General features: G+C 41.3%; 1 protein-coding gene across 2 annotated transcripts in view; it reads right to left on the bottom strand.

Moving 5' to 3' along the window:
- ATL3 (atlastin GTPase 3) overlaps window positions 1-18893 on the bottom strand; it is a 54231-nt gene that overhangs the window by 32631 nt on the left and 2707 nt on the right. The window contains exons 1-2 of one of the 2 annotated variants that reach the window (XM_063438614.1): window positions 1480-1617; window positions 980-1188 (exon numbers count right to left, since the gene is read on the bottom strand). In XM_063438614.1, the coding sequence (XP_063294684.1) occupies window positions 980-1186 (207 nt within the window). In that variant the 5' untranslated portion in view covers window positions 1187-1188; window positions 1480-1617. Of the gene's footprint in view, window positions 1-979; window positions 1189-1479; window positions 1618-18893 lie in introns of those variants that run through there. The other variant, XM_063438613.1, reaches the window with a different exon arrangement.

Here is an 18893-nt window from a genome sequence, read left to right as displayed (position 1 = left end):
ACATAATAATGTGATGGAGAACATGAATTAATGAGACTGTCATAATTAACATGTCATAAAACAATCTTAAAACTACAAATAATGTCACCTATGCTCACCGTACACTTATATAATTCAAACTAAAAATAAAATGGTTACCCCGGGAGTGCCTCAAGGAGCAGCCCGAGAACAGTTCTGTGTATATACACATCTATATGTAACACACTTGGGTCCCTGAGTGTGTATATTAAACTCTTCCAACACTTGTAAAATATATACAATGTACTGATACTGTGCTTTTAGAACTGAGATAGGGATGGTAGCCTTGCCCGAGACCTTCCTGTATGGTCTCTAACGCAAATACTTATATACAACACAAATATGGGAAAATGGCTCTAGATGTACAGGAAACAAAATATAGCATAACACCGTTTAGTTAATAAGCCACTTAAGCAACCAGATGCAAGATGTATAAATTAGCAGGCGTATCATGGAGCCTCCCCTGGTGATGTTAATGGGCCGAGGCTCCCTGATACACCTGCTAATTTCTACAGGTGAGTGCATTTGGTTGCTTAGGTGGTTTAGCTACTAAACAGTGTTATAATGATATATTGTTTCCCCCCTTAAATCTAGAGCTGTATTCCTGTATTTTTATTCTATACATGTTGTGTGTATGCCTGTACCTCCCCTGATCTGTCCTGCAATTTCTGACCTGGGACCGATCAGAAATGATGCCAGATGGAATGCAGGTGTTTCTATGTGGCTCTTTCTTACAGCTCCGCTACAACCAAATTTGAGATTTGTATTTTGCTCTTCGTTGAATTAAATCTGCAAAGTTGTATATTTACTAACCACGCAAATACGCAAGGTATAAATAAAATTTGGAATTGGAATACATAATTTTTTTGCAAAACAAAAGCTATTATGAAACCTGAATATGAGTGTGATACTCAGAGAATAGTACAACTTCGGAGAGAGGAAACGTGGATTGAAAAGATACCTGGCTGTAGACATATCTCAGCATAAAATCCAACAGAAAGGACTTCCCTTTTCGAAATGCACCGGCTACAGATACAACCACTACATCCAAATCTCGGATTCTCTCTTGGAGAAGAATAGAGGCCAGGGCCTCCTCGTCCAACTGGAAAGAATGATCATCCTTTAGTACTTGAACTACCTGGACTGGGCCGGGAGTAGCTGGAGCCATGGCTGCGGCAGAATGAAAGACATGGAAGGATTAGAGAATAGGAATAAAAAAAAACAAAAAACATAACTATAAACAAAACCACAGTAAGAGCAGAACAACTATAACTGGCATAGGAAATAGTTACTGCCCACAGAGCGGATTACCCAGAGAGAAGCAATCATCTACTTCCTAAACAGTGCACTCTAGTACGCACACAAGAGGGGAAAGTAAGAAAAGCTAAATATTTGGAAAGATGCCATAACAGCCATGAAATATAAAAGGAGACACTGCTAGTAGCAAAATATCAAACTTACAGAGCTGAAGGGTAGCAGTGCAGATACCAGGAGAAAGGGCCTGCACCTAGGAGGGGGGGATGTCTAACGTCTTCAACCGGGAGATCTGACTCACAGCACAGAGAACTATTTTACACTTCCAGCAGAATTTGGCAGAAACCAGAAACGTTGTATGACACATAAATGTGAGACAGAGAGAGGGTGGAGGAGGAGCAAAGAGAAACAGGGATGGGATAAAGAAACCAAAATGAGAAATCAAGTGAAGCTTGCAGATAGGAAAAGTGTAAATAAAGGATAAGGAAGGAATCCTGAGGGATAACCAGAGGAAAATAAAGAAAGGTAGGCAGGCAGGTTTTTCATTCTCATTTTGGGTCAGCATGTCTAATGATATATCCCTCTCTTTGAAAACCCACCTATAAGAGTACTATATAAAAACTGAAAATAAGTTACTAAAACTTCAGGAGACAGAGTGTGAGGAGAAATTAAAACTGCTCTAAATTCAATAGAGAGGTTTACATATATACTAATACATAAAATAACCTATGTGTATAAACATATACAACACAGCCCTTGAGCAACATCAGTAATGCACCAAATCTTTAAAGGATCACTATAGTCACACAGATGTCTTCACCTCAATAATTGGCTCCAGTGTCTATAGCATGTCCCTGCAGGCTGTTCAATGTAAACGCTGCCTTTTCAGAGAAAAGGCACTGTTTGCAATGCTGCCTAGCAACAACTTTAGGTGCAGTCACTGAGACGGTCACTAGAGAAGCTTCCTATTTCAGTGCTGCATGCTCTGCAGGACCAACGTTCAGTACTGAATGTTCCCCACAGAGATGTATTGATTCCATGCATCTCTATGAGAAGATCCTGATTGGCACAGTGCTGCGCATGCGCAATAGTCTCCCAATGCTTTACTATAAGAAATCATTGGATTGGCTGAGATCCTCAAGATTGATGATCTTAGCCATGGAGGTAGGGCCATTCGCAGCAAGACCGGCGCAGCATTGGAGAAAAGGTATGTTTAATACCTTTTTACTCCACAGAGAGGTGGGCCAGACACCTATATATGTGTGTTCCTTTAGATCTTCATTTTGTTTTTTACACACAGCCCAAGGAGTTGTGAATAGGGCAGCATAAACAGAAACAAAAGTGGCAGAGAATTGAGCAGTGACTGCAGGGGCGTGATCTATACCAGGTGTGCCCAAAAGGTAGATCCCCAGATGTTGTAGAACTAGAACTCCCACGATGCTTTGCATGCCTTTAGCATGACAAAGCATCAAGGAAGCTGTAGTTTAAAAACATCTGGGGATCTACCTTTTGGGCACTTCTAATATATACTGTAGAACTGCTTAAGCTAAAGTTGTTTTGGTGACTATAGTGTCCCTTTAATTTGCACAGAACCTTTGTTAACAGACTTAAAGGACCACTATAGGCACCCAGACCACTTCAGCTTAATGAAGTGGTCTGGGTGCCTGGTCCAGCTAGGGTTAACCCTTTTTTCTATAAACATAGCACTGACAGCCGCTAGAGGCGCTTGCATGCTTTTCACTATGAAAATCAGCTCTTGCCGCGCATGCGCATTCAGCCGAGGAGGAGGAGAGCTCCCCGTCCGGCGCTGGAGAAAGAGGTAAGTTTAACCCCTTCCTTCCCCTAGAGCTCGGCGGGAGGGGGACCCTGAGGGTGGGGGCACCCTCAGGGCACTATAGTGCCAAGAAAACGAGTATGTTTTCCTGGCACTATAGTGGTCCTTTAACCCCTTAAGGACCAAACTTCTGGAATAAAATGGAATCATGACATGTCACACATGTCATGTGTCCTTAAGGGGGTTAACTCATGCACAGCTGATATGAAGCAACCCTTAGTCTTCTCTTGGAATTCTTTGAGTACCATGAATACTGCTTTTAACATTCTGTGATTCAAAGACAGATATTTAATTTCCTGTAAAAGTTTCTTGTATCAGATGTGAATGCAGATGAGAGACACACCCTGACCCTGAGGCACTTGTAGAGTAGTCCATCTGGTTGGACTGAAAGAAAAAACCTAGTAAAAGCAGGAGTGGATCCACCTCTGCATCCCAGATATTTTGTCATATGAAATGATCATGGGTTTGTCTGGATTTTCATTTGATATTTTCCAGTATTTCACATTGCTAATAGCTCCAAGATTCTCATGACTCGGATTAAAGATACTGGATTGTTCTGAACCACCCTGATTGCTTCACGGGTCTTTTCCATTTTTTCTTAAGAATAAAATTTTTTTTTTTTTTTTTTTTTTAGAATAAATGGGATGATTCCTGATTCCACATTCAAACATGGTGCTGAAAGAAAGATTAGCTGAATATTAATATCCAAATGAGCTGAAGACTCTGCTTTTTGATAGCCGGCTGTCTAGACTGTGTACTATATAAAGGTCTCATTCTCATTTTTTGTAAATTGTTCCACTAAATAAACTGTTAAAGGAATACTCCACTCCAAAAACGTAAACTAATTAAATAAATTGCACAAAACTATTTAGTAAATATACCACCAATGAATACATGCATGGTGCATGAATTATTTGCTTCATGTTTTCATTGGGGGTATATCCAAAAGTACTTGCAAAAGCTGCAAATCTTCTGACTGCAGCCTTTGCAAACCCTTTCCTTTTCTTCTGCAGCACCGACAGGGAAATTTAAAATCAGAGGCTTCTGATTGTGAGCCACAGGCGAATGTGGTAGTGGGGGGGATGGGGGGCACAGATGACGCCGCAGCCGGGGAGTAAGGAGAGCCAAAGAAGACGATCCACAATGTTGAGTCCTGTGAATGCTCAATCTCACAGGCACTTGTAGAAGGCAGGTGCAGTTTGGAAGCAAGCTCCACCCTCCAGCTGTCTGATTGACATATTTAACTAGGTACTTTTAATATGTGCAGTTAAAAGCTTGCACTTTAGCAAGCTGGAAAATAATTTGGAAGCTAGTGCACATGCGCAGCAAATCAATTGTCTCTATGAGCAGCATTTTATGGAGTAACCAGGCCTGACTGTTATTCAGCGTAAGTGCCTCTCGTGTCTGTTGGGAAGACAGTCACTAGAGGTGTGCTGAATCTTGCAATCATATCTATTTAACTGCAATGTTTTATATTGCAGCATTAAAACGAAGGGACCGGGGGGGCGGAGCTTGACCATCAGCCTGCATGGACGCCATGCTTGAGAGCTCCTCCACACAAACTCACAAAAACGCAATTAACCCCAAATTGAGAGCCCATCCTGACCCCAAAAGTTACCAGCTACAACGGGCACCGACTCCCGAGGCGATAGATGCCCTTCTTTCAGCAAAAGACCCAGCCAAGACGGAAGCGGAAAACCGGGGCCTACCCCACGTTGTCCCTCTCAGGCCTGGAGACGCTACTCACGAGGCAAGTGAACGACGACCTCAAACCTCGCCCGATAACCTGGTCCACATGCCAGCCATGGGCCGCCGGTCGCAGAAGACGTCGACGATGGAAAACGCATATCGGGACTATGTTCCAAAGGCCAGCACAACCCCAACCCGCTCTTACGGAGGCTCCGCGGTCGGTCACTACCCCGCGGCCTAATGCCCTCACCCACCCAAACGAGCACACAGGGGCAGACCAATTGGTAGCCACTCACCAGATGGCGCCCGCAGCTCCCAACGACTGCACACCGACGACCAGACATGACCTGAAGGTCCTACTGTCAGACTTCCACAAAATACTAGCGAACTAACTCGCTCCTATAAAAACTGACATGAAGGCGATCACAGACCGGGTACAAGCCTCGGAGAGAGACATTGCAGATGTCCAAACGCAGATGACAGAGCTCCAGAACACGGTGCAACAGGTCTGGTCTCACCAGAGAGCAATCACTGCACAACTCACGGCCATGGAAGACCGCCAACGCCGCACCAATATCAAAGTAAGGGGCATCCCAACGACAGTTTCAGTTGACGAACTACCCCATTATGTCAGACGACTGCTGACCTCCATCCTATCCCATGCGGTGGCCAAAAAATTAAACATAGAAGGAATCTACCGCTTACCAGGGCCCACGGGGACATCAACCACGGCGACGAGAGACGTCATTCTCCGTTGTGCTACAACCCATGACAAAATACTAATAATGGCGGCAATAAAGGGAAAAACACCCATACAATTTGAAGAAGCCTTCCTGTCATTCTATCAGGACCTTACGAAGGCAACCCTCCTGTGGCGTAAAACGCTCACTCCTGTGACCAGCATACTACGCTCAGCCAACATGAGCTACAGGTGGGGAATGAATGGATCCCTGTCAGTGACCCGAAATGGCAGCCTGCACACACTCACCTCGGTGGAAGACGCAACTCCGTTCCTGACGGCCCTCGGCCTGGAGCACCTGCCGGACAACGCACAAGCGAGAACCTCCACCTCCACCTTGGACCCGGCACACGCACAACCATTCGTCCCGAGGTCCGCAAATGCGGGTGCGGCAGCACCAGGACTGAGCTCAAAAGACAACCCGACACGAAGCACTATTTTCCAGACCGGAGACCCATTTGCCCGGCTTGCCGGCCCTAACCTCACGGGACTGTCTTTCCGAGACTTTAAATATGGCTCTCATCTGATAATGTTTACCCTAATGTTATCCCTATCTTCCCCTTCCCCCTGTTTATAATTTACTTTTGCGATTTTGTATTCTAAGCACATAACCACTGGGGCGACACTAGCCACCAGGCACAACAGCTCAGGTTGGGGACCCAGTAAGGACGAACCTCCTCAAAATGGGGAACGTTAACCTACCACCATGCACAGACCCTGGGGCAACCCTGAACCACCACACACGCCTTCCCCCCCGCCACTCCCTCGGTAAGGAGTAACCAAACCCAACACATAGTGTGACTGGACGCCCCACGACCACCAGACCTTAGATTATCCCTAAACGGGATACACAGCATCTGGACCAGCACATGTATTCACCATAACCACCTCACACATCAGTACATATACACATGCTGATCACTCCAACCACGGGACCCTCTAACTACAACCCTCAGCATAGTGAAAACCCACGCACTTGACAGCAAGGTACAACACACCCGACCTCCCAACACCCTAAGGGCGACTCATCAGCTGTCAGGACTTACACAAATTCGTTTTAAAAAACAGAAAATGGTGCACAAATCTAGAGTGATCCTGATTGTTAAATAACTACATACCACTCATCTATGAAACGCTACAATGTTTATGCCTTGCACTGAAAAAATAAAGAATTAAAAAAAAAAAAAGGGCAGCACTCCTAAAGGGCAGCACTCTACTCTCTCCTCCAGCTCTGACTCACTCCCACCTTGTTTGATTGCCATCTCCTGTCCTATTGTGTTTGATACCTCACCACCTAGATATTGTAAGCTCATTTGAGCAGGGTCCTCTTCAACCTATTATTCCTGTAAGTTTTTGTAATTGTCTCATTTATTGTTAAATAGCCCCTTCTTATAATATATAAATGCCAATAATAATAATAATAATAATAATAATAATAAATGCTCAGATGTTGAAGAAACTCTTTTCCTGACCAATAACTTCTATGGTCTCTTGACAAAGACCATGTAGGTCGAAACGTTGTGATGGTGTGGGTTCAATAAAATTGCTGGGTTTGTACCTTGGAGTGCCTGGACCTTTCTTCTATTTTTGTTACTCAGCATTTGGTCTCTGGTACTGAGACTGTCCGAGTTGCACCCAGCTACATACTACTTAAAGGGACAGAGTGCAGTTCCACACACTACCATAACTACTTCTAGAACTTCTATGGACAGGGGCTGGTATCAGTTTTGGTTGTTATAAAAGATAATGCGACAAAAAACTAAACAAACAAAAAAAAAACAGGGGAAGGTATCTGTATTCACTAAATTGGCATGTAATTGTTATGTTGCCCAAACTGTCCCTTTAATTCTCTTACAAGGTATAATATGAGCATGTCAATATTTTTTTGAAGATTGAAGTTGATCAGTCTAGGTTATGTAACACATTAAATTTGGACACTATGTTAACTTGAGCAATAGACACAGAAAGTAATAATAATGTCAAAAGCATTCACTCTAGTGACACAAATCTCTCGACAGACCACCTTGTCAGCAGCAAATGTGGAATTTACATATCTGCAATATTAATATCTATTTGGTCCAGCCAGGACAGAAGTGACAGAATAAAAGTACTAAAGATTGTTAGCCTGGTGCTCTAAGCCTACCATTTATGTCAAAGTTGGACATAATGGGTAGATAATAAGTGAAAGAGCAATGAAAGCCAGTGGGCAGCAGTGTCAGAGCACCAAATTCAGGATAAACTGTTGCAAAAGGAATTAACCCCACAAGGTAAGAGTACATCAGACCCTCCTCCCCATAAAAACTTCAATAAACTTAAGTTGTTATGGGGGTGGGAGTATTTATTTTAAATGTTTACAATATTGTAACACACCAGCTGTTCTGGAGTACATTTCCAATTATATTCAAACCACTGGAAATCATTAAAGGGTTATTCCAAGCATCATCGTAAATACAGCCACTGTAGTGGCTATGATGCCAAATCCCCTGACCCAGTTCTCCGGTAGTGGGACAACCCACTGGCTGGCTCCGATGCTCCCTGGTGGTCCAGTGACACACTTCCAGCTTCTGCAGAAATGCAGAGGCCAAGGCTCAGGGTGGGCCTTTCCATAGGTCCCAGTAGGAATATGGCTCAAGGCGGCAGTTTGACAAAGGGGGGGCGCCCATTTATATATATATATATATATATATATATATATATATATATATATATATATATATATAAAAAAACCTACACCCCTTGTCCAATGAAGAGTGGGCCCAGAGATCTAATTCTCCAACTCCTGCAGCATCAAGTCCTCTCCTCTCTTGAACTGCGAGAGTGTTGCTGCAAGTTTTCATTGCAACGCTCCGCGCAGCACGCAATGCATGATGGAGCATTGCCATAGCAACCAGCGGCTCACAAAGGGCAAGGACCTGATGCTGCAGGAGATAGGACACAGCATTAATATATATATATATATATATATACATACAAATTGGTGGCCCAGGCTCTTTGCGGCACAGCACATTTGTTAAAGGTACAGGGGCTCTTCACAATACAGTCATATTAGTCAGCCTGGGACTGTAGCTGTACAAATCACCCTTTAGTCTGGAAATTGTGTAGAACTGAGGGAAATACAAACCACAAACAAGTAGCTAATTCAGATTAATTGTCCAACTCCGCTACAATTCCAGCTTGAGTAACTTGGCCTCAAATGTTTGAATTTACCACAATTTCCAGTTTAGTAAATATATCTGAAAGTCCACAGCAGTTGGTATTTTGCGTATTTTATTGTATAAATATGTTCTACTAATTTTGTATGAACATATAGTTGTTAAAATGGTTACAAACTGGTCTTTCATTTTTCTAAAACAGTCACAAACCAATATAAGATAATGATAAATGCCAGGTTTTAGGCCATATAAATTGTAATCCCCTGTCATATACAGGATTGTTCACTAAAGTGTGAATTGTTGGGAAATCAAAGTACATTTCAAAGTTAGACCCAAATACAAAACGGAGAATTGTTTTTGACAATTTTTCTAGTAGTTAAAGGGACACTGTAGGCACCCAGATCACTTCAGCTCATTGAAGTGATCTGCGTGCAACGTCCCATGTCCCTTAAAGGAACAATATAGGGTCAGGAAAACTATAGGGTCAGGAACACAAACGTGTTTATAGTGTTAATAAAAGCCATCTAGCCCCCTGCCCCCCATAAATATAGCAAAATATTACCTTTATTTCAGTTTACTGCTGATGCTGGCTCTGCCCCTGATCTGCCTTCTTGGCTGACATCATCACAAGTGGTGTTCTGAGCAAATAACAACGCTTTCCAATAGGAATTGGATTGGCTGAGACTGTCAAGAAGGCAGATCAGGGGCAGAGCCAGCACAAGTCAAACACAGCCCTGGCCAGTCAGCATCTCCTCATATATGAATTAATGCATCGCTATGAGGAAAGTTCAGTGTCTGCATTCAGAGGGTGGAGACACTGAATGTCAGTGCTGCGCAGTGACTGTGTAGCACTGCCTCAGGAAGTACCTCTAGTAGCCATCTGAGGTGTGGCCAGTGGAGGTATCCCTAGGCTGTAATGTAAACACTGCATTTATCTGACTGAAGGGGCCAATTATACTCACCAGAACAACTAGAATAAGCTGTAATAGTTCTGGTGAGTATAGTGTCTCTTTAACCCTACAGTGGTAATTATTGCAGTTTCTGGTTTTGTTTTCCTGGCACTATAGAATCTCTTTAATAACCCTACAAACATATTTCTCGTAACATGAACTCTCATATTGCGTATAATTATTTAAGTGTGTTGCAGGAAACTTTATGTGAATTTCAAACTTGAAGCCACAATAACAACTGTAGAAATTATTAATTAAAATAAGAATTATCAGGAATGTAAAACAAATGTTATATTTTAGACCAAAACAGCTGAATGCAATAATTCTCCATGTCAGATTATTTACTATTTATAAAATAGTAAAGGAACACTATAGTAACCCAGCCCACTTCAGCTAATTAAAGGCGTCTGGGTGCACTGTCCCTGACCCCCTTAGTGCTGCAATGTAAAACACTGCAGTTTTAGAGAAAATGCAATGTTGACATTGCAGCACTAAGACTACTAGAGGTGCTTCCCGTATCTCACCTGACTTTAGGTCACCTAACTTATTCTGGATGTCCTCGCACTCTGCATCCAGTGTCAGTGAAAATCTGAAGCACTGCTTTTCTACGGAGAGGGTCTAATGCGCTCACCACGCATGCGCATTAGCCCCCTGGTCAGATGACGGGTAAGTGATAAAAGGATTTTTAACCCTTTAGTAGCCGGGGGGCTATGGGAGGGAGGCCTTACAGGTTTGTATTCCTTTCACTATAGAACCCTTTGAAATTTAAATATATTAAAGGGACACTGTAGGCACCCAGACCACTTCAGCTCATTGAGTCCCTTTTGCATCTAGTGCTGCAATGTTAAACATTGCAGTGCTTACATTGCAGCACTAAGTCTGCCGACAGCCACTGGGGGCGCTTCCGGAATCGTAACTGATATTTGGTCCGTTATCGGACGCTGGACGTACTCACGCTCTGCATGAACACCTCCAGCGTCAGATTTTCCCCAGAAGGAAAGCATTGATTCATAAGACCCCGCACATTGCGGGACGGAGGAGGGGGCAGAGCTTCGACCCAACGCCGAGGGACATTGGTGCTGGGATAAGGTATTTACTGAGGGGAGGGGGGGGTGGGAGGAAGAGGGATGGTAGTGCCAGGAATATAGCTTTGTATTCCTGGCACTACAGTATCCCTTTAAGACAGATAGGCTTCCAAATCACCTATTTTGTACTGAAACTTGGAAATCACTTTGAATTCTCCCATTAGTGAATAGCCCTGTATTATTGTCCCTTTAGTACATAGCTCTGTATTATTGTCTCTTTAGTACATAGCTCTGTATTATTGTTCCTTTAGTAAATAGCCCTTTATTATTGTCCCTTTAGTACACAGCTCTGTATTAATGTCCCTTTGGTACATAGCCCTGTATTATTGTCACTTTAGTAAATAGCTCTGTATTATTGTCCCTTTAGTAAACAGCCCTGTATTATTGTCCCTTTCGTACATAGCCCTGCATTATTGTCCCTTTAGTGTATAGCTCTGTATTATTGTCCCTTTAGTACATAGCCCTGTATTATTGTCCCTTTAGTACATAGCCCTGTATTAATGTCCCTTTAGTACATAGCCCTGTATTAATCTCCCTTTAGTACATAGCCCTGTATTATTGTCCCTTTAGTACATAGCCCTGTATTAATGTCCCTTTAGTACATAGCCCTGTATTAATGTCCCTTTAGTGAATAGCTCTGTATTATTGTCAGTTTAGTACATAGCCCTGTATTATTGTCTCTTTAGTACATAGCCCTGTATTATTGTCTCTTTAGTACATAGCCCTGTATTATTGTCCCTTTAGTGAATAGCCTTGTATTATTGTCCCTTTAGTGAATAGCCTTGTATTATTGTCCCTTTAGTACATAGCTCTGTATTATTGTTCCTTTAGTACATAGCCCTGTATTACTGTCCCTTTAGTACACAGCCCTGTATTACTGTCCCTTTAGTACACGGCCCTGTATTATTGTCCCTTTAGTACATAGCCCTGTATTACTGTCCCTTTAGTACATAGCTCTGTATTATTGTCCCTTTAGTACATAGCCCTCTATTATTGTCCCTTTAGTAAATAGCCATGTATTATTGCCCCTTTAGTACATAGCCCTGTATTATTGTCCCTTTACTACATAGCCCTGTATTATTGTCCCTTTAGTACATAGCCCTGTATTATTGTCCCTTTAGTACATAGCTCTGTATTATTGTCCCTTTAGTACATAGCCCTCTATTATTGTCCCTTTAGTAAATAGCCATGTATTATTGCCCCTTTAGTACATAGCCCTGTATTAGTGTCCCTTTAGTACATGGCTTTGTATTATTGTCATTTTAGTACATAGCCCTCTATTATTGTCACCTTAGTGAATAGCCCTCTATTAATGTCCCTTTAGTAAATAGCTCTGTATTATTGTCCCTTTAGTACATAGCCCTGTATTATTGTCACCTGAGTACATAGCCCTGTATTATTGTCCCTTTAGTACATAGCTTGGTATTATTGTCCCTTTAGTACATAGCTCTGTATTATTGTCCCTTTAGTACATAGCCCTGTATTATTGTCCCTTTACTACATAGCCCTGTATTAGTGTCCATTTACTACATAGCCCTGTATTAGTGTCCCTTTACTACATAGCCCTGTATTACTGTCCCTTTAGTACACAGCCCTGTATTATTGTCCCTTTAGTACATAGCCCTGTATTATTGTCCCTTTAGTACATAGCCCTCTATTATTGTCCCTTTAGTAAATAGCCATGTATTATTGCCCCTTTAGTACATAGCCCTGTATTAGTGTCCCTTTAGTACATGGCTTTGTATTATTGTCATTTTAGTACATAGCCCTCTATTATTGTCACCTTAGTGAATAGCCCTCTATTAATGTCCCTTTAGTAAATAGCTCTGTATTATTGTCCCTTTAGTACATAGCCCTGTATTATTGTCACCTGAGTACATAGCCCTGTATTATTGTCCCTTTAGTACATAGCCCTGTATTATTGTCCCTTTAGTACATAGCCCTGTATTATTGTCCCTTTAGTACATAGCCCTGTATTATTGTCCCTTTACTACATAGCCCTGTATTAGTGTCCATTTACTACATAGCCCTGTATTAGTGTCCCTTTACTACATAGCCCTGTATTACTGTCCCTTTAGTACACAGCCCTGTATTATTGTCCCTTTAGTACATAGCCCTGTATTATTGTCCCTTTAGTACATAGCTCTGTATTATTGTCCCTTTAGTACATAGCCCTGTATTAATGTCCCTTTAGTGAATAGCTCTGTATTATTGTCCCTTTAGTACACAGCCCTGTATTATTGTCCCTTTAGTACATAGCCCTGTATTATTGTCCCTTTAGTACATAGCTCTGTATTATTGTCCCTTTAGTACATAGCCCTGTATTATTGTCCCTTTACTACATAGCCCTGTATTAGTGTCCCTTTACTACATAGCCCTGTATTACTGTCCCTTTAGTACACAGCCCTGTATTATTGTCCCTTTAGTACATAGCCCTGTATTATTGTCCCTTTACTACATAGCCCTGTATTACTGTCCCTTTAGTACACAGCCCTGTATTATTGTCCCTTTAGTACATAGCTCTGTATTATTGTCCCTTTAGTACATAGCCCTGTATTACTGTCCCTTTAGTACACAGCCCTGTGTTATTGTCCCTTTAGTACATAGCCCTGTATTATTGTCCCTTTAGTACATAGCTCTGTATTATTGTCCCTTTAGTACATAGCCCTCTATTATTGTCCCTTTAGTAAATAGCCATGTATTATTGCCCCTTTAGTACATAGCCCTGTATTAGTGTCCCTTTAGTACATAGCTTTGTATTATTGTCATTTTAGTACATAGCCCTCTATTATTGTCACCTTAGTGAATAGCCCTCTATTAATGTCCCTTTAGTAAATAGCTCTGTATTATTGTCCCTTTAGTACATAGCCCTGTATTATTGTCACCTGAGTACATAGCCCTGTATTATTGTCCCTTTAGTACATAGCTTGGTATTATTGTCCCTTTAGTACATAGCTCTGTATTATTGTCCCTTTAGTACATAGCTCTGTATTATTGTCACCTTAGTACCTAGCCCTGTATTACTGTCCCTTTAGTACACGGCCCTGTATTATTGTCCCTTTAGTACATAGCTCTGTATTATTGTCACCTTAGTACCTAGCCCTGTATTACTGTCCCTTTAGTACACAGCCCTGTATTACTGTCCCTTAGGTACACGGCCCTGTATTATTGTCCCTTTAGTACATAGCTCTGTATTATTGTCCCTTTAGTACATAGCCCTGTATTATTGTCCCTTTAGTACAAAGCCCTGTATTACTGTCCCTTTAGTACATAGCCCTGTATTACTGTCCCTTTAGTACATAGCCCTGTATTATTGTCCCTTTAGTACATAGCCCTGTATTACTGTCCCTTTAGTACATAGCTCTGTATTATTGTCCCTTTAGTACACAGCCCTGTATTACTGTCCCTTTAGTACACAGCCCTGTATTATTGTCCCTTTAGTACATAGCTCTGTATTACTGTCCCTTTAGTACATAGCTCTGTATTATTGTCCCTTTAGTACATAGCCCTGTATTATTGTCCCTTTAGTACATAGCCCTGTATTACTGTCCCTTTAGTACATAGCTCTGTGTTATTGTCCCTTTAGTACACAGCCCTGTATTACTGTCCCTTTAGTACACAGCCCTGTATTATTGTCCCTTTAGTACATAGCTCTGTATTACTGTCCCTTTAGTACATAGCCCTGTATTACTGTCCCTTTAGTACACAGCCCTGTATTACTGTCCCTTTAGTACACGGCCCTGTATTATTGTCCCTTTAGTACATAGCTTCTTATTATTGTCCCTTTAGTACATAGCCCTGTATTACTGTCCCTTTAGTACATAGCCCTGTATTATTGTCCCTTTAGTACACAGCCCTGTATTATTGTCCCTTTAGTACATAGCCCTGTATTATTGTCCCTTTAGTACATAGCTCTGTATTATTGTCCCTTTAGTACATAGCCCTGTATTATTGTCCCTTTACTACATAGCTCTGTATTATTGTCCCTTTAGTACACAGCCCTGTATTACTGTCCCTTTAGTACACAGCCCTGTATTATTGTCCCTTTAGTACATAGCTCTGTATTACTGTCCCTTTAGTACATAGCTCTGTATTATTGTCCCTTTAGTACATAGCCCTGTATTATTGTCCCTTTAGTACATAGCCCTGTATTATTGTCCCTTTAGTACATAGCCCTGTATTATTGTCCCTTTACTACATAGCCCTGTATTAGTGTCCATTTACTACATAGCCCTGTATTAGTGTCCCTTTACTACATAGCCCTGTATTACTGTCCCTTTAGTACACAGCCCTGTATTATTGTCCCTTTAGTACATAGCCCTGTATTATTGTCCCTTTACTACATAGCTCTGTATTATTGTCCCTTTAGTACACAGCCCTGTATTACTGTCCCTTTAGTACACAGCCCTGTATTATTGTCCCTTTAGTACATAGCTCTGTATTACTGTCCCTTTAGTACATAGCTCTGTATTATTGTCCCTTTAGTACATAGCCCTGTATTATTGTCCCTTTAGTACATAGCCCTGTATTATTGTCCCTTTAGTACATAGCCCTGTATTATTGTCCCTTTACTACATAGCCCTGTATTAGTGTCCATTTACTACATAGCCCTGTATTAGTGTCCCTTTACTACATAGCCCTGTATTAGTGTCCCTTTACTACATAGCCCTGTATTACTGTCCCTTTAGTACACAGCCCTGTATTATTGTCCCTTTAGTACATAGCCCTGTATTATTGTCCCTTTAGTACATAGCTCTGTATTATTGTCCCTTTAGTACATAGCCCTGTATTAATGTCCCTTTAGTGAATAGCTCTGTATTATTGTCCCTTTAGTACACAGCCCTGTATTATTGTCCCTTTAGTACATAGCCCTGTATTATTGTCCCTTTAGTACATAGCTCTGTATTATTGTCCCTTTAGTACATAGCCCTGTATTATTGTCCCTTTACTACATAGCCCTGTATTAGTGTCCCTTTACTACATAGCCCTGTATTACTGTCCCTTTAGTACACAGCCCTGTATTATTGTCCCTTTAGTACATAGCCCTGTATTATTGTCCCTTTACTACATAGCCCTGTATTACTGTCCCTTTAGTACACAGCCCTGTATTATTGTCCCTTTAGTACATAGCTCTGTATTATTGTCCCTTTAGTACATAGCCCTGTATTACTGTCCCTTTAGTACACAGCCCTGTGTTATTGTCCCTTTAGTACATAGCCCTGTATTATTGTCCCTTTAGTACATAGCTCTGTATTATTGTCCCTTTAGTACATAGCCCTCTATTATTGTCCCTTTAGTAAATAGCCATGTATTATTGCCCCTTTAGTACATAGCCCTGTATTAGTGTCCCTTTAGTACATAGCTTTGTATTATTGTCATTTTAGTACATAGCCCTCTATTATTGTCACCTTAGTGAATAGCCCTCTATTAATGTCCCTTTAGTAAATAGCTCTGTATTATTGTCCCTTTAGTACATAGCCCTGTATTATTGTCACCTGAGTACATAGCCCTGTATTATTGTCCCTTTAGTACATAGCTTGGTATTATTGTCCCTTTAGTACATAGCTCTGTATTATTGTCCCTTTAGTACATAGCTCTGTATTATTGTCACCTTAGTACCTAGCCCTGTATTACTGTCCCTTTAGTACACGGCCCTGTATTATTGTCCCTTTAGTACATAGCTCTGTATTATTGTCACCTTAGTACCTAGCCCTGTATTACTGTCCCTTTAGTACACAGCCCTGTATTACTGTCCCTTAGGTACACGGCCCTGTATTATTGTCCCTTTAGTACATAGCTCTGTATTATTGTCCCTTTAGTACATAGCCCTGTATTATTGTCCCTTTAGTACAAAGCCCTGTATTACTGTCCCTTTAGTACATAGCCCTGTATTACTGTCCCTTTAGTACATAGCCCTGTATTATTGTCCCTTTAGTACATAGCCCTGTATTACTGTCCCTTTAGTACATAGCTCTGTATTATTGTCCCTTTAGTACACAGCCCTGTATTACTGTCCCTTTAGTACACAGCCCTGTATTATTGTCCCTTTAGTACATAGCTCTGTATTACTGTCCCTTTAGTACATAGCTCTGTATTATTGTCCCTTTAGTACATAGCCCTGTATTATTGTCCCTTTAGTACATAGCCCTGTATTACTGTCCCTTTAGTACATAGCTCTGTGTTATTGTCCCTTTAGTACACAGCCCTGTATTACTGTCCCTTTAGTACACAGCCCTGTATTATTGTCCCTTTAGTACATAGCTCTGTATTACTGTCCCTTTAGTACATAGCCCTGTATTACTGTCCCTTTAGTACACAGCCCTGTATTACTGTCCCTTTAGTACACGGCCCTGTATTATTGTCCCTTTAGTACATAGCTTCTTATTATTGTCCCTTTAGTACATAGCCCTGTATTACTGTCCCTTTAGTACATAGCCCTGTATTATTGTCCCTTTAGTACACAGCCCTGTATTATTGTCCCTTTAGTACATAGCCCTGTATTATTGTCCCTTTAGTACATAGCTCTGTATTATTGTCCCTTTAGTACATAGCCCTGTATTATTGTCCCTTTACTACATAGCCCTGTATTAGTGTCCCTTTACTACATAGCCCTGTATTATTGTCCCTTTAGTACATAGCCCTGTATTACTGTCCCTTTAGTACACAGCCCTGTATTATTGTCCCTTTAGTACATAGCCCTGTATTATTGTCCCTTTAGTACATAGCCCTGTATTATTGTCCCTTTAGTACATAGCCCTGTATTATTGTCCCTTTACTACATAGCCCTGTATTATTGTCCCTTTACTACATAGCCCTGTATTAGTGTCCCTTTACTACATAGCCCTGTATTACTGTCCCTTTAGTACACAGCCCTGTATTACTGTCCCTTTAGTACACAGCCCTGTGTTATTGTCCCTTTAGTACATAGCCCTGTATTATTGTCCCTTTACTACATAGCCCTGTATTATTGTCCCTTTACTACATAGCCCTGTATTACTGTCCCTTTAGTACACAGCCCTGTATTATTGTCCCTTTAGTACATAGCTCTGTATTATTGTCCCTTTAGTACATAGCCCTGTATTACTGTCCCTTTAGTACACAGCCCTGTATTATTGTCCCTTTAGTACATAGCTCTGTATTATTGTCCCGTTAGTACATAGCCCTCTATTATTGTCCCTTTAGTAAATAGCCATGTATTATTGCCCCTTTAGTACATAGCCCTGTATTAGTGTCCCTTTAGTACATAGCTTTGTATTATTGTCATTTTAGTACATAGCCCTCTATTATTGTCACCTTAGTGAATAGCCCTCTATTAATGTCCCTTTAGTAAATAGCTCTGTATTATTGTCCCTTTAGTACATAGCCCTGTATTATTGTCACCTGAGTACATAGCCCTGTATTATTGTCCCTTTAGTACATAGCTTGGTATTATTGTCCCTTTAGTACATAGCTCTGTATTATTGTCCCTTTAGTACATAGCTCTGTATTATTGTCACCTTAGTACCTAGCCCTGTATTACTGTCCCTTTAGTACACGGCCCTGTATTATTGTCCCTTTAGTACATAGCTCTGTATTATTGTCACCTTAGTACCTAGCCCTGTATTACTGTCCCTTTAGTACACAGCCCTGTATTACTGTCCCTTAGGTACACGGCCCTGTATTATTGTCCCTTTAGTACATAGCTCTGTATTATTGTCCCTTTAGTACATAGCCCTGTATTATTGTCCCTTTAGTACAAAGCCCTGTATTACTGTCCCTTTAGTACACAGCCCTGTATTATTGTCCCTTTAGTACATAGCTCTGTATTACTGTCCCTTTAGTACATAGCCCTGTATTACTGTCCCTTTAGTACACAGCCCTGTATTACTGTCCCTTTAGTACACGGCCCTGTATTATTGTCCCTTTAGTACATAGCTTCTTATTATTGTCCCTTTAGTACATAGCCCTGTATTATTGTCCCTTTAGTACATAGCCCTGTATTACTGTCCCTTTAGTACATAGCCCTGTATTATTGTCCCTTTAGTACACAGCCCTGTATTATTGTCCCTTTAGTACATAGCCCTGTATTATTGTCCCTTTAGTACATAGCTCTGTATTATTGTCCCTTTAGTACATAGCCCTGTATTATTGTCCCTTTAGTACATAGCCCTGTATTATTGTCCCTTTAGTACA

This window comes from Pelobates fuscus, chromosome 12, assembly GCF_036172605.1.
Source record: "Pelobates fuscus isolate aPelFus1 chromosome 12, aPelFus1.pri, whole genome shotgun sequence".
Lineage (NCBI taxonomy): Eukaryota > Metazoa > Chordata > Amphibia > Anura > Pelobatidae > Pelobates > Pelobates fuscus.
The sequence above is the reverse complement of the archived record's forward strand: the minus strand, read 5'-3'. Positions and strand labels throughout refer to the sequence as shown.